At 39.6% G+C, this 17,542-nt stretch overlaps 1 protein-coding gene across 1 annotated transcript in view; it reads right to left on the reverse strand.

Annotated features, from left to right (window-relative positions):
• Positions 1–259: 259 nt before the first annotated feature.
• The window catches only part of kcng2 (potassium voltage-gated channel, subfamily G, member 2), a 31,480-nt gene continuing 14,197 nt past the window's right edge, over positions 260–17,542 (reverse strand). Inside the window, exon 3 of the mRNA XM_055220424.2 lies at positions 260–1,331. Within this exon, the coding sequence (XP_055076399.1) occupies positions 504–1,331 (828 nt within the window). The 3' untranslated portion in view covers positions 260–503. The remainder of the gene's footprint in view (positions 1,332–17,542) is intronic.

Here is a 17,542-nt window from a genome sequence, read left to right on the forward strand (position 1 = left end):
ATTCTGGCGTAATAATCAAGGACTTTGCTGCCGTAACATGGCTGCAGCAGGCGCAATGATATTACGCAGTGCCTGAAAATAGTCCCCTGCCATTAAAAGATATTAAGGGGGCGTGTTTCGGCTGCTGCAGGAACTACAGGAAAAATATTGAAAGTCTTTGGTTATTTTTAGCGTGATGCAAATGGTCTAATCAGATTTAATGGATTATGCTAAGCTATGCTAAAAGTGCTAGCACCAGACCGAGAGATCGGCTGAATGGAATCCAAAACATCAAAAATCACATGTTCAACTCTAGGGGAGCTGGAAAACCAGCACATTTTCAAAAAAAGTGGAGTGTCCTTTTAATGACATAATGATGAGTAACCAATCATTTTGAGTGAACTGTCCCTTTAAATAATTGTGCTTCGGGCATACAATCCTATCCTTTGTAACCCCACCCACCTGTTAACCACCTGTTTCAAACAGATACTATATATAGCAGCTCACCTATTGCACATAGTCATCTAAGACTTTAGTGACCTCCTAACCTGTGGGGCCGCTTGACTTGCAAAGGCAACAGATCTACGGTGGGCAACGGTGGCTTCAGCGATGCCATGAATGGAACTGTCCGTATCCTGTGAATCCTCGCTGTTCTGGGATTTGGTACTGTCTTGCGAATCGGGCCTGAGCCTTGCGGCCCGAGTCTGTTCCTCTTTGAGTTCCAGGTAGGAACGTGAGAAAGTGTGAAATATAGACGTGACTGGGAACGCCATGAGCAGAATTCCACTCAGGATGCTACTGAGCGCCACCACCTGACCCGGAATACTGCGTGGAACCATGTCCCCGTATCCAACCGTCGTCATGGAGATGACAGCCCACCAGTAGCTCCCGGGGATGCTGGTGAACTCCTGCTTGGCGCCCAACTCGCTCTCGGCCAGAAAGACCAACGGAGAGAACAACGCCATGGCGACGCACAGGAAAAGCAGTAGTAGTCCGAACTCTCGGATACAGCGGCGTACCGTCAACCCCAGGGTCTGCAGCCCCAGAGAGTGGCGCGCTAAACGCATCACGTAGAAGATCCGCAATGCTCGAAGAACTCGCAGAACCAATCCGACCTTCTCCAAATAGTTGTTACCTGAGCCCGTGGGCCGGTCGCCAACAGACAGCGAGTCCACGATCAGAGTGATGTAGTAGGGCAGGATGGCCACTACGTCAATGATGTTGAGGGGTGTGCGCAGAAACGAGCACTTGCTTTGCGTCTGGATGAAACGAAGCAGGAATTCCAAGGAAAACCAGCCGACGCACACTGTTTCTAGCACAAAGATGTTGTAGCACCTCTGAGAGCATTCACCCTGAAAGAGGAAACATACATGTTGAGTTTAGGATCAAGATATTCATCCATGCATAACAAGTTCATTGAGTCAGTTTTACTATGCAATAGATTCTATGTGTCGTATCAATTATATACTGTAATATCATGCAACATTAAACCTACCATTTTAAAGGTAATAGTGAATTTTATTATAAGTTTTACAATTGGGAACCCATGATAGTTTGATCTCTGAAGTGACCATGACACCCAAAGAGAACCTACAAGAATCTGACCTAATGATGACCTAAGGGGTTAATTGTATGAGCCATTTGGTTAAACAGTAATACAGTTCATTACATCAGGGCACAGTTGCAATGTAACACATTAGACATTGATTACACATGAAAAAAAATGTACACAAAATCCTTCAAGACGTGTTTCTAAAGCAACACTATAAGCTCACTTTAGAAATCCAGCATGAACAGAAGGCTCTTTAAGTATTTAGTTTGCCCAAAGGCCTCATACATGGTTCAAATGAAGACTCGAGTCTGATTCTCAGTGCAGAATGTGTTATTGGAGCTCAGGGATTAAATGTTGGAACAACAAACTTTGGAGAAAACACTCAAAAAATTTTGGAGGAAAAGTGGTTTGAAACCACTAATGTGCTTGACCTGGAAGGACCCAGACGCTAATCCAATTGAAAGGCTGTGAAAGGATTTAAAGGGCTCATATCAAAGCTTTTTTAATCTTCTCAGATGAAAAGACACGTACAATGAAAACACTGTAACTTTCAGACCTCAAACCCCCCCATTAAAAGTCCACTGAAACAAAAAATTGCATTGGGCTAGTGCAGTGCTTCTCAAAAATGGGGGCATGCAATGACATTTTTTAAAATACATTATTCCTCATAAATTCTGGAGGGGGGTGGGGGCGAAGGCATGGACCCTACACTCGTGGCTAAACTGAACTCTGGAACAAATACCTCATCAAAAACACTTTTTTTTTGGTTTCCTAAAGACATGGGGAGATGGCAATCGTGGATCACCGCTAAGTCAAGGGAGGTTTGGCAGCTGATCTGTATTTAAAGGAAAACAGCACAGTTTTTTAATATTTTACTGTGTTCTTACCTCAACTTAGACAAATTAATACATACCTATCTTTTTCAATGCGTGCACTTTTAATCTTTGTACAGCGCCTCATGAATGTGTTAGCATTTAGCCTAGCCCCATTCATTCCTTAGGATCCAAACAGGGATGAACCCAGAAGCCACCAAACACTTCCATGTTTTCCCTATTTAAAGACTGTTACACGAGTAGTTACACGAGTAAGTATAGTGCCACAAAATAAAACATTTGTTTGGATCCTAAGGAATGAATGGGGCTAGGCTAAATGCTAACACATTCAAGAAGCGCTGTACAAGATTAAAAGTGCACGCATTGAAAAAAGATCGGTATGTATTAATTCACCTAAGTTGAGGTATAAACATAGTAAAATATTGAAAAACGGTGTTGTTTTCCTTTAACATCATTATATAGTACACAATTTACATTAGATCAGTGTAGTTTTTGCTACGCGTTAGCTATGATTTGAACTTATTTAGCTTGTTATCAGAAATAAGCTATTCTAATAGGACTGTGCGGTTATTGATTCTTTGCAGAGTTTACCGGAAGTTACGTTTGTTCCCTCGACACTGTTTGTTTATATTGTTACTGCACTCTAAAAATGTCTGGGTTATTTTTTACCCATGTTGGTTAAATATTTAAAAGAACTCATGCTGGGTTAAAAACGACCCAATGTTGGGTTGTTGTTATGCAAACTTGGGTTATAATAACCCAACAGTTGGGATAAAACAACCCTGCATTGGGTCAGTTTTAATCCAGCATGTGTTTTGTCCAATATTTACCCAAAATGGGTAAAAAATTAATCCAATAAACCATTTTAGAGTGTCCTGAAACCATCCATAAAGGTGCTTCATGTTAAATGATCAGATTGGGGCCTTTATTATAGTGGCTATTAACAGAAATCTCCCAAACCTGTTTGACCCCGTAGTTGATTTTTTTATGAATACATTATTATTAACACAAAAAATAAATGCAAGGCAGAAAACTGATTAGTGGATCAAACTAATGGGATTGTCAGGAACTTCTCAGTGGATTTTAAAGTCATACTTGAGCTGTTTGACGCACAATGCTGTTTCTAAGGGGAATAGACTTGTGCCATCCTGCAGGCCTTATTTAAATACACATTACTCTAGGGAAAAAATAACCAATTCACTTTGAAGCCCTGAGTAAAACTTAGTAATGAGCTTCATCCAGACAAATATTTTTTTCCCTAATGGGTCAAACAAGCAGTTAGAAAACAATGTCTAATTTATAAGGTGTTCATTTAAATTTGCCTTATGAGCTCAACATGAACCCATATAGCTACCTCTGGAAGAAGCTATTTATCATATGTAGTTAATGAATATCATTAATATTTAAAGGTCTAATTATATGTGATTATTGCCTAATAATGGAAAATGATGATGGTGGATTTTTAAGCCCTTATTTGTGGGGTTTTGTCCATAAGATATATAAATATTTATGTTTTCTGCCAATATGACAGTGTCATATTATTATGCACCCTGATCATGTTTTAAAGCAACACTATGTAGTTTCCATGTAAAAATGACTTACAGCTCCCCCATGTGGTTGAAAAGCGCAACAGTGCCTGGTATCAGACACTCTTCTGCAGGCAGGGGGAGGGGCGGGGCTGTGTTTCCTACCCTCCACCACCACTTTCAAAGTGTGATTGTAGCAGCTAGGAGGCTGCTCAGGTTGCAGCAACAGTACAATTTGTCCAGTTAAAGTTGTTTTATCACTGAAATAATTTTAGAGACATTATTTAAAGGTAAAAAAACTACATAGTGTTGCTTTAAATCAGATGATCTATATTAGGGATGTGCATCGATGCATCGCGTTCCCATTAAAAAGACCTGTCTAAAATTGATTCTGAATCGTAAGGCTCCGATTGAGAAAACACTCATTTGTCCGATTAATTGTCACAACCCTAATCTATATACAGTAACACTGCATCAGAAATCTCATACTGGGACAGCACATACTAAAATTAGATGAAGTACCTACCATGTGACATTATGTTAGCTGGCATGCTGTAAAACAAGTGCAATTTAACCACCGCTTTCCGACATTTTTAAATATGACAACCCCTCTCCTTTTTTTTCATTAGATGACTCCTCCCCCGGGGTGCCCATCGAATGCACACTTCAAAATCTAAACATAAAACATTTCAACCCTGGAAAAACCCATCATGCATCATCGTTTGTTTATTTGACCTCATTTAATGCGTCTATACTGTACGAGCTGTGAATGAATTTTGATTGTGTTGCATCTCATATGTTTATTAATGTACGTATATGTGTATAAAAAGTAAATGCATTATTTTGTATTCCATTAGGTCCATTCTCTAATAATGGTCTTGTTGTGTGTTGTGGTTTTATTGTTTGGCTTTGATGGAAAGCTTTCTGGATGAGTGCATTGCTTTTTTGCATCCTATCCCACTATCTAACACACTGATCACATTAAAACCAGACAATTACCCATCCAAGCAAACACGGAGCCGTAAGTCCAGGACATCTCTTTATCACGCTGTTAAAGAAACTGAATGTGCTTAATTCTATCAAATTCTATGTCTCAATCTCCCATTTTCTGTTTTTACTTCAGGTTTTTACTGTGACAACATGCCCCTTTTGGGACAATGGCATAGAAATGAACGGCAATTATCGTGAAACTTTTGTAGTTAACAGAAGCTGGCAAAGTAAACCTCTAAAAAATATATGCACTGGAGTGTCAGATAGCCCCTGTTATACTTATACATTAAAATAGGTACATAAAGGCACAAAAGTTGTCACTGGCCAGTACCTTTTCAAAGAGTACACTTTTGTACCTAAAAGATAGATATTAGGTACTCGATGGTACCTAAGAAGTACTAGGACGTTTTTTAAAATGTGCTTTTGTACCTTTTTTCTGAGAGTGTACAATTCAATAAATGATTTGACTTCATAAGTGTGAGTTTGCTCTGCAGCAATGACTGATAATGAGAAAAGTACATTAGGCTGTGATGTTTTGTTTATTAAGAGTTGCGCTTGAAGTGTAAAGACTATTGAAGAGCTCAGATGCTAACGCCTCAAGTGCATATCAAATGTTTTCTTGTAAATGAGCATTTTTATCAAACTCTTATGTTTAGGTTCAGTACGCTATAAAAAATTGCTGTAGTTATGCAGCTGGTTGCCAGTAACTTACCGTAGATTTAAATTGATGTTATTCACTGGCAACAGTTTGTTCAAAGTTAAATGAACAGTAAACATTAACAAAAAATTGATCAGAATAATAATAATAAATAATAATTGATCAGAATATTATTCTTTACAGAATAATAAAAGCCTCATGCAAAGCAACCCTTTTCATTATTCCTTCAGATTTTGGTTCCCAGAATGCTTTGCATGAGGCTTTTAGGGTTTTATTCTGTAAAGATAAAGACTTGTTAATGTTTAATGTTCATTTAACTTTGAAAAAACTGGTGCCAGTAAGCTACATTTAAATCTACAGTAAGTTACTGGCAAACAGCTCCCGAGCAGCTTTCAGCTTGCAAACAAGTGGAAAACGTATTTTGAATAACACCATGTAATAAATATGTGCTGCGCGCTTTCCTATAAACACACAACAAATATGACAGCGGGGTAAAAAGATCTGGTCTGATCACAATGATGTTGTTTTATATGCTCTGTAATTCAGCACTTTAAGTCACGCCATGTTTATTGCTACCACTTTATACAATATAGCCTATTGCTTTTAAGCCACAAATAGCCTATCATAACTTTCTATAAGCGTATACTGTCTAATTGAGACATTAATTAAATAAATGCATTAAAAGCAGAAAGAAATATATGGTGGGTTCACTTCAATCCACACCAGACGTTCTTGGTTTTCTTTTTATTTATTAAATCGAGGCAATTGTTTGATTAAATCTTGATTAAAATTAAGATAGAATTCATACAAAACGAAATTGACTTTAAAGTCTTTCCACAAAACAAACCTATGCAGGGCTCGCAAAATCGCTAGCCTGACATCATGTCAGGCTACCAAGATGTATCTGCGCCCTGTCAGTCGGGGAGGAAAAAATATTGTAATGTGTTTGCATTCTCTCAGATTTAGTTAGGTAATTATATTGTATGTAATTCGGCGTCATCTTGTCAGTCTCTACTATCCTTATGTAACGAAACTGTCAGGAAATGAACTGAAAGCACATATACCTAAGATGAGGTACAGTGTAACATAAGAACGACGTAGCGTTAAGAAGGTTTCAGGAAACCCAGGTCTGGATTCGGGACAAATGCTTTGATTTCGGGACACCCATAGATTCAGGCCCACTTAGACTTAATCCATGCCCACCAATTTGCATGTAGAGAATATGATGTTAGAAGCTTAATTTTAAGCATTTAGTAGCCTAATTTACTTAATCCTTGTTCTGCTTTAACCTAGTAAAAAAACTCATGCACTGTGATGTACGGGCGCTGTCGTTTATCTAATCCTTTCTCTGTGCACTTAGAGGAGTTGTTATTTAGCGGATTTTGCAAACAAATTTGTATTTCTGAATGGCCTGAGGCCAGGATTAAAAGGATTTGAAGCTGACGTATTTGATGAACATACAGTGAGGAAAATAAGTATTTGAACACCCTGTTATTTTGCAAGTTCTCCCACTTAGAAATCATGGAGGGGTCTGAAATTGTCATGGTAGGTGCATGTTAACTGTGAGAGACACAATCTAAAAAAAATCCAGGAATCACAATGTATGATTTTTTAATTATTTATTTGTATGATACAGCTGCAAATAAGTATTTGAACACCTGAAAAAAACAATGGTATTTGGTACAACAGCCTTTGTTTGCAATTACAGAGGTCAAACGTTTTCTGGAGTTTTTCACCAGGTTTGCACACACTGCGGGAGGGATTTTGGCCCACTCCTTTAACCAGATCTTCTCTAGATCCGTCAGGTTTCTGGCCTGTCGCTGAGAAACATTAGCCTGACTACGTCAGACTTCGTACTTCCGCTAAATTTCATTACGCTTCTGTACTCAGTCTGAGATACCTCCCATTCAAACCGTTTTCCACCGGTCTCAACACGACCGTCCAATCAACGAACAGAGGGCGGGCTGAGAGCCGTGACGTAGACGCTAAACGCCGAATCACGGTTGTAGTTTGTTGTGGACATGGAGACACAGGAAGCTCTGTTGTGGAGAACCGGCACTTGCCAACTTAAACCCGAACAAGAAAAGTGTTTGTTAAACATTTGAATGGAGATTATGTTGTTGCCCTACTCCCGACAAGTTTTTGGAAAAGTTGAATTTATCAACTTTACCGATCGTCAGCGAGAAACTGTGTGCAGCACAGCTTGACGTCCACAACGATCGAGAAATCATGGAAGGGAATTATATTGTTCACAGTTAATGGTAGAGGACGCGTGGACAAGCATTCTTTGGTGACATTCCTGATTAACCAGAAAATAAGGTAGGAAGTTTTAATTTACATATGGTTATGGTTGTCTGGTGGAAGAGTTTGAGAGGAGAGAGGGGCTTTCCTCCCGTTAGACGTGAGTGGAAAGCCACCGTAAGGATAGTGTTCAACTAGCTCTGGCCCAATTTACTTTAAATAATCTGCAAAAGTCGTTCATAGCCATGTTAACTCTGGTATTTCGCTCGATGGGGTTTGTTTTCACATCATACGTGTATTTTACAGCAGAGATTCGATGCGGCTGATCCGGCGCATAACGCACATCATATCTAAATGTTATGTATGATTGGCTTACGTTTAGACCAATGATTTTAAACTTCAGACAAGCCCCTCCCACGAGAAGGAAAACGATTGTCAATTATGCCCAGCCAGACTCTGTCTATGAAGCGAAGCAAAATAGCAGAGGATGGTATTACCAGGCTAGAGAAACATGGAGGCCACGCCAGAACCTTGATATGCTTCTTACAGAGCCACTCCTTGGTTATCCTGGCTGTGTGCTTCTAGTCATTTTGGAAGACCCAGCCTCAACCCATCTTCAATGCTCTAACTGAGGGAAGGAGGTTTTTCCCCAAAATCCCGCAATACATGGGCCCGGTCATCCTCTTCTTAATACAGTGCAGTCGCCCTGTCCCATGTGCAGAAAAACACCCCCAAAGCATGATGCTACCACCCCCATGCTTTACAGTAGGGATTGTGTTCTTGGGATGGTACTTATCATTCTTCTTCCTCCAAACACGTTTAGTGGAATTATGACCAAAAAGTTCTATTTTGGTCTCATCTGACTACATGACTTTCTCCCATGACTACTCTGGATCATCCAAATTGTCATTGGCAAACTTAAGTCGGGTCTGGACATGTGCTGGTTTAAGCAGGGGAACCTTCCGTGCCATGCATGATTTCAAACCATGACGTCTTGGTGTATTACTAACAGTAATCTTGGAAACGGTGGTCCCAGCTCTTTTCAGGTCATTGACCAGCTCCTCCCGTGTAGTTCTGGGCTGATTTCTCACCTTTCTTATGATCATTGAGACCCCACGAGGTGAGATCTTGCATGGAGCCCCAGTCCGAGGGAGATTGACAGTCATGTTTAGCTTCTTCCATTTTCGAATGATTGTTCCAACACCAAGCTGCTTGGCAATTTCCCCCGTAGCCCTTTCCAGCCCTGTGGAGGTGTACAATTTTTGTCTCTAGTGTCTTTGGACAGCTCTTTGGTCTTGGCCATGTTAGAAGTTGGATTCTTACTGATTGTATGGGGTGGACAGGTGTCTTTATGCAGCTTACGACCTCAAACAGGTGCATCTAATTTAGGATAATAAATGGAGTGAAGGTGGACATTTTAAAGGCAGACTAACAGGTGTTTGAGGGTCAGAATTCTAGCTGATAGACAGGTGTTCAAATACTTATTTGCAGCTGTATCATACAAATAAATAGTTTAAAAATCATATATTGTGATTTCTGGATTATTTTTTTTAGATTATGTCTCTCACAGTGTACATGCACCTACGATGACAGTTTCGGACCCCTCCATGGTTTCTAAGTGGGAGAACTTGCAAAATAGCAGGATGTTCAAATACTCATTTTCCTCACTGTATGTGTAATAAGAGCATATGGTTAATATCATTATCTCAATTTCATGTGAATATGCACACAGCCTACAGTTTTCATATGTTATGAACAAAGACTAACTAAATTTGCATAAATTGTGCACTGACACTTTGATTGTCACTATTCCTTAAAACTGAAACCCAAAACAATCATGTAAAACATTAATGTTCCTTCTGGTGGCTGTCTGTTATGTCATGTCATGTCATTATGTTTGCCAATATAATGTGTCCTCCCAATTTCTCTATCAGGGTTAAATCTTTCCTGACTTCATCACACTGTGTGTTTTGAGTGTATGAACATACTGTATTGGATCTGAGACATTCAGCTTTTATTTGGTAATCTTAGTCTGTATAAAGAAAGAAAAGAAACTGTTTAGTGTAGTAATATGTTTTTATCTATGGCATTGCTGTGAAGGACCTTTTGTAGCGCCTTTATTTTTAAAATATTTGTACCCAAACACTGTCAGTAGAGTGACAGGAGGGACGGTGTCAATATGTCAGCTTATTTACTGTAGAATCACATCAGGAAATATGTTGTTGTTGAATAAGACAGATGTCCAGTCCCAGCGGCTGTGTCAGACATCATAACTCATGGGTCAAGTGTTCTGTTTGGAGCTAAACGGACTGACAAGTATGCTCTCTCTCTCTCTCTCTCTCTGTCAGAGCCTGTGCAGAATCTCAAAGACTGAACTGGTGATGTGCAATATACAGGTATTTGTGTCTTTATATACTTATTCACACTTTGGGGATGGATTTGTCCCTAGAAGTGTGTTTTATCTGACATACTGTATAGTTAGGGCGTAAGTGTGCCAGTCCCTGTTCCTATCCAATTTAAATCTTCTGGATTACTTATAAATGTCTTATAAGAACTAAATATTCTTGTGTGTGTGTGTGTTTATCATTTTTTTTAATACCTTAAAATATAAAGTTAAAAATAAACCCATTTCTTAAATTACATGATTATTCGTTCCAGAAACACACATAAAATCTAACCACTTAAGAATAGCAATGGAGTGTACTCAGATGAATAAAGAAAACATTTATCATTGTGATATCTCATTTTGTGAGACAAAAGTCATTCACGGGACTCATCAAGTGTTTGGTTTCCTCTGTTTGTCTCTATGCCTTTCATAAACTCATTTTCTAATTGAGCCAATTCAGTGCATCACAAACTCATTACTGATAACGGCGGGTTTCCTCACAGGACGCAGATAATGTGTCTAGTGTGATAATGTAATGGTTTGCTGTTGTATAATGAATGTACTGAGAGTTAGGTCAGAGTTATTGTGACATTAGTATCAGTTAGTGTAGCATTTAAGATTTCAGTGTCATCTTTGGACGGCACAGCAACAGACTGCCCACATACTTTTTATGGACCATAATGCATATGCAAGCAAAAACGAAACTTTTTAAAGAGTCATAAGCTGCATGCACACACCCTACAATGCTGGACATGCCCACATTACCCTTAAAATGGCTGGGTTGTTTTTGACCCATGGTGGGTAAATGTTGGACAGAACACGTGCTGGGTTGGGAATGACCCAATGTTGGGTTGTTGTGCAACCATGGGGTATAATTACCCAGCAGTTGGGTTAAAATAACCCAGCATTGGGTCCATTTTTAACCCAGCACGTGTTCTTTTCAGTGTTTACCCGTTGTGGGTCGGGAATAGCCCAGCCATTTTTAGTGTTCTTATTGCCAATGGTCACTGTCACTGTGTTGTCGGGGTTGCCAGGTTTCTATTTGGGTGGGTGAGATTGTGTCACTCTGCCGTTGCTTCACTGTAAAAAAATTCCTTGTTGCAATTTTTAAGTTTAATCAACTTGAATTTACAATTTATTTTAACTTTCTTGACTAATCACAAGTTGCTATAAATTATAAAAATACATTTGAAATAACTTAAGCTAATTCAACTTTATTTTTTATAATTTATGGCAACTCCTCATAAATTTAAGTGCAACAAGACATTTTTTATAGTAACGGCGGTGTTACAATCTCATTCACTTTAATGGAAACTTGGTGACTTTTGGCGACACAAGTGACAGGAAGTAGTCGTGTCCAGTTATATGACAAGGTTGAGAAAAGTTTAAGTGGGTGTGCACACCAAAGCTTTTACGCTTGTGGCCGGCACATGTTTTCAACTGTTTCCAATGGAAGCGTGGCGTTTTTCAAAAAGCCAGCAGCTGGCGGGTTTTTACACACTGAAAGCTGGCACTTGGCACTTTTTCAGCGCTCAGCTGAACTTTGGGTGAAAAGCTCAGCTCGTTAATGTCAGTTCTCGCACGGCCGTCCAGTCACAGTGGAGGAGGGGCGGGACAAATATCACAACAACCAACCGGCGCATGGTACAACGACTGACAAACAAAGCATACGTATCACAGCTGAAAAAGGCTGACAGTCAGCTGAAAAAATGCAGGCAGTTAGTGTCCGCCTGCTTTGGTGTGCACACCCCCTAACTTTATGCAAATGATAAACGACTTTCCGGAGCGACTACCATTGGGATTCCATCCATCTTTTGTCAGTTACAGAGAGGAATGTAACTCTTTTATTTATAACTGTTACCAGAATTAGGAAAACCTCCTGGTGACCATATTAAAAGAGACGGGTGAAACACAGTGACAAAGTCACTTGCGGTGTGCACACAGCATTAGACTCCAATCTAATTGGCTTGCTTTATGCAATTTCTGGGAGAGGCTTTGTATCATTTATAAAACAAAACGAAGATGTGTTGACAAGTTACACGTTTTGACTAACTAACTTAAAATTTTCTGTGCTGTCTTTACAACCTTCCACAGAGACTGCTGGCTGAATGGGTTTTCACTTTGTTAAATGGCAGAATGCTATTGTGGTTTTATAGATTTGTTTTTTTTTTTTAAAAAAGGCGAACTTGAAAAGTGTGTTCTGAAGAATTCATCGCTGTATGTGACAAGGATTGCAAAGTACCTCGTATAAAAACGTTAAAAGATATTAAAAGTTTTGATAGAACTATAAAATTAGACATCCATGCGGCAAGTGCACCAGATGTTGTGCAGGCTCTAAAATGTCTGGCAACACTAGACTAAGAATACGTGACTTACAGTACAGAGTTTAAAAGCAGATTGAAGACCCTCAGGGTATGCTGTTTTCCCAAAGATGCTTTAAAACCCACTTAAGTGTTCAATAGATGATTAATGCTGGTCTTCTGTCAGTGCCGCGGGAACAATTGAGCTCAAGTGGTTATATAGTACTCAGTTTAACAAAAGACACAAACCTGCAGTCTGCAAACACAAAGATCCAGCTATTTTTTAAAACACCTCCCTATTTCAGCCCAAAAACAGACATTTATTTTATGTAAATGGTTTATGGTTGGGTTTTTCGTTAGTCTGGTATCAATAGATGACTATGAGATCAATGTCCGCACTAATATAATAAAACAAACATGTTTGTGTTAATACATACATAGCCACACTCAAGTGCTTAATGATTTTGTGTGTGTGTGTGTGTGTGTGTGTGTGTTTGAAAATGGGTTTCAGTTGCAGAATTGCTGGCAGAGATTGATTATCTCTTTGAAGATAAAGAAAAGCTCCCTGTGTTTTTCTCCTACTGTTCTTCAGTGTGCTGCTTTGATTGTAGAAGACACCCCGCTCTCTTTTTTAACTTTAATCTCCACCATCTTTACTGAAGTCATGTGGAGGGCTACGCTCTAGTACACAAACACTCTGAAAGGTTCTGAAATGGTTTGAGATGGGCCCTGGGCACAGTTATTTTTGTGGTTGTTGGGATTTTCATCAGCCTCGAATCATACATACAGTATATTATTTACTTTAACTTGCCTCTAATTGGTATAATTGCATATCTACTTCTGCAGTTACATTTAATTAGTTATGTTTTCAAACTCCTGGGAAAATATCGCTTTCAAATTACTCAGCAAAAAGGAAAGATGTAAAGTAGTATTATTTTCACTGGGTGAGTGAATGACTAAATAAATAATTGAGTGAGTGAGTGCAAAAAAGGGGTGAGTAAGTGAGTGAGTGAGTGAGTAAGCAAGTGAGTGCCATAAGGGAGTGCAGTGAGTGAGTGCAAAATGGGAGTGGGGCCAAAAGGGAGCGAGTGAGTGAGTGAGTGACTAAGTACAATAAAGGAGTGAGTAAGTGAGTAGTCTCGCGTAGCCAGACCTTCAATACTGAAGGTCTGGTGTTTTTCGCTGCTTTCTTTGGCCACCAACATGTCAAACAACCAATCACAGTTTGTTTCGTCTAGCGTCACGTTTCGGGTCTTGGAAGTCTCTTTCTAAATTACAGACCGGCGTGCAACAAGTCGAGAGACGGAACAAGTAGTGAGTTTCTGGTACTGTTTTAAAGATCAGATGGGGGGCCTCATACATAGATTCGCCCTGGGCCCACAAATTTGCTAAATCCTCAACTATGGGTAATATACTTATGCCGCAATAGTTAGCCTGTCTGGAACCGAGCTGACTTAAACCACATCACTGTGTGACACTTGAATAACATGTGAACGGCACCTACGCTAATAGGATTTTGTTTCTCTCCAGACCCAGTTCCGGTAAATGTGAAGGTCGGAACATCCCTGATTTACTAGCCGTCCTTCAACGTGATGCCCAGCTGATGCCTGACCAACGACCACCGGCAGAACCCGTTTAATATATGAAGAGTTTCGTTGCAAAATGAGATAAATCCATTTTTTTATATTTTTGTCAAAACATGTTTATTATTATGTTATCATGTTATTATTTTTGTTTTATGGTGCTACTTAGCTGTATTTTTTAAGTTCTTCTATACGTTACATTAGTAATACGCTCGCTTATAATGTTGATTCATAGCCGCAGCAAATTTAGCTGCTTATGCTATCTGTATTATTTTATGCTATCTGTCGATTTTACTCTGTTTTTCCCTGCTTCTATTATTGTAAAGCTGCTTTGAAACAATTACCAATTGTGAAAAGCGCTATATACATAAAATTGTATTGAATTGAATTGAAGCACTTTTTAGCGAACATTGCAAAAGTGCCTAACAATAAACCCTTTTACTGTTGGTACACAATGATGACATGGCAATGTATGGATGTGTAGTTTGGCAACAGAAGTATGGCGAGAATCAGCAGTGAAATAACACAGGCAGAGAAAGTTATTTTAAAAAGTTGACTTATCAACTTTTTCAACACAACTACCAAATCCGTGTACTATAGTGGAGTGGATAGATAAAGTTAGCAGATGGCCAAATATAAAGTGGCCACATACATATATACGTATATTAGTATATTATATTAGTGCAACAACCAGACATTTTGATGCTGGGAAACTGTTTTAATAAACTTTCTGAGTTGCTAACACGTTAGAACCACTGGGGAACAACACCACTTTTGTTGCCGAAATGCGCGCGCAGGCTATTTGATCACGTGGGCTTTAAAAGGGTCTATGGCTCATCACTCTCTATCTCCTAACAAAACCCCAAGTAAAGCGGTAGGAAATGTATGCAGCGTTCAGCTGATCACGATAAATGCTCATTATTACCAACTTAAACAACTGTAGCTCTTCCTTGATCGAACAACAGAGCTTTGTTTCCCAAGGGACCAAAAATTCGCGACACTTGCGTCTCCTGGAAATCTGTTTAATTTCAACAAATCAGAAGATGACTTCCACATTCCCACAGGGTTTACAGTTAGGTGTACAAAACACATCAGACGTTTCGCCAACATTCTGTGAGCGTTACGTCTGGCCCTGAGACTAGTAAGTGAGTAAGGACAATAAAGGAGTGAGTAAGTGAGTGCAACAAAGGAGTGAGTGAGTGAGTTAATGCCATAAGGGAGTGAGTAAGTGAATGCAATAAGGGAGTGTGTAATGGCGCGCTTCCATTGCGTAGTACCTCACTGGTTGGGTTGCGTCAACTCACTTTTGAGCCTTTTCACTGGGTATACAGTATGTAGTACCCAATACTATTTATAGTCACAAAAAAGTTACAAGCGAGCTGAGCTGATACTAAAACACTGTAGATCACTGATTGGTCTGAGAGAATACTAGCGTCATTGCTAAACCTTCGTCACTAGCTTTACCTTCGGGCTTGCGGTGTCTCCAGCTAACCTGTTGTCATCTGTGCTTTGTTGTAAGTTCCCAAACTCCCTTTTAGCGGTGAAAACACCCACAGGCTGAGGATCAGGAACACCATACCAGTGTTTTCCTTGCAGTTTGTGTCGGCACATCAGCTGATGCCACAGGTGTTTGTACAGAAACTGTCATGTGAAACCGAGGTATAGTGATAAGCGCATTGTGCAAACATCTTTTTGTGGTAGTCAATTTAAATTTTGTGGGGGACTGACAAATAAATGAATTTGTATGATGTCACAGCAGTAGGCAGCGCAAAAACAACGACACGCATATAATCCCTCCCACTCTGAATTAGCACTAAACTTAATGGAAAAGCTAACCAAGCCAAAGTAAGGTGAGTTGACACGACCCGTGGGGTACTATGCAATGGAAAAAAGTCATAAGTAAGTGCAACAAAGGATTGAGTAATTAAATGCAATAAGGGAGTGAGTACATACCATAAGGGAGTGACTAAGTGAGTACTGTACAGTAAGTACAATAAGGGAGTAAGTGAGGGGGTACCATAGGGGACTGAATGCCATAAGGGAGGCCGTGAGTCCAATAAGGGAGTGAGTGAGTACAATAAGGCAATAATTGAGTGAGTGAGTGAGTGAGTAAAGGAGTGCCAATAAGGTCTAGTGCCAATAAGGATCTAGGGACCGGGACAAATATCCTCTTCAGAATATTTGTGCCAGCCGAGCACACAGCTGACACACTGCAGTCAGGCAGGTAACATTTCCCAGGCATCCACCAGACCCAGACTTGGACATTTGACTGATCATGAATTTTTTTATTATTATTTTGGGCCATTTTTGCCTTTATTGGATAGAAAGTAAATTAAGGAGATGACAGGAAAGTATAGGGTAAAGAGATGGGTATGGGATTGGCAAAGGACCTCGAGCCGGTATTCGAACTCGGGTCGCCAAAAGTGCATCTGCACCATGTGTCGGAGCACCATCCACTACACCATCGGCTCCGACACCAACACGCATTTCTAACGATCAAAATAATCCCTTAGAGAAAAGTGATGCACACACTGTTAAGAATTTCTGTAGAAATTACAGTATTACTGGGTATTACTGGCAACTAGCTGCCAGTAACTTACTGTAGATTTTACATTTCTGTTATTTACTGGCAACAGTTTGTTCAAAGTTAAATGAACATGAAACATTTTCAGTTTTTATCTTTTATAGTAAGTTACTGGCAACTGGCTGCATAATTACAGCTAATTTTTTACAGTGCATTTACTGTATTAGGAGAATAGCAGTTTGATCATCAATCCAACGTGCTTCAAGTTTGAATTACTATGAGGTTTAATACATGCGGTACTTCACAGTCTGTTATTTGTGACGTTTTATTTTACACAAATCTCCCGTCTGTTGAGCTGCGCGCGTTGATTTGTTTACGCTGTAAGATTTTGTAACTATACCGTAAAATACTTAGTACAAACATTTAGGTAAGAGTGACAGTTAAGACCTTTGTTGCAACGCTCTTAAAGAAATCCCTTCCCTCAGGGATTTTTTCTCCCCCAGGGAAACCCTCACTTAAGGAGTTTCATGGAACCGGCACTGAAGCTCTCGCCACACAGTCGTTGACCTCGCTCGATGGCTCTCCGTGGTCTTCTGCTTCGTGGTTGGGCTGCAGTTGTCTCTAAACTCTTGCACTTTCCAATAATAATGTACCACATACAGCCACAGCCAAAAGTTTTAAGAGTTACACAAATATTAATGTCCACTCCCCTCTTGAAAAAATTCCCTTTAGGAACATTTAGGCCGTCTTCATTTGTATAAAGGGAGCAAAGCCTATAAAGTAAAACAATATATGAAAATAATAGTTTGTGTTTTTATAGGTTTGTATGTGACTTAGTAGTGTGTAAGTTAGTGAGTGGGTACATGTGTGTGTGTGTGATGGAGGAACATCTGCCAGGCTTTTACAATAGTTCGGTGGAATATGGCTAATTTGGTATTCATGAGATTTGGCCCTGGACTTGAGATGCCGT

This window comes from Misgurnus anguillicaudatus, chromosome 20 (assembly GCF_027580225.2).
Source record: "Misgurnus anguillicaudatus chromosome 20, ASM2758022v2, whole genome shotgun sequence".
Lineage (NCBI taxonomy): Eukaryota > Metazoa > Chordata > Actinopteri > Cypriniformes > Cobitidae > Misgurnus > Misgurnus anguillicaudatus.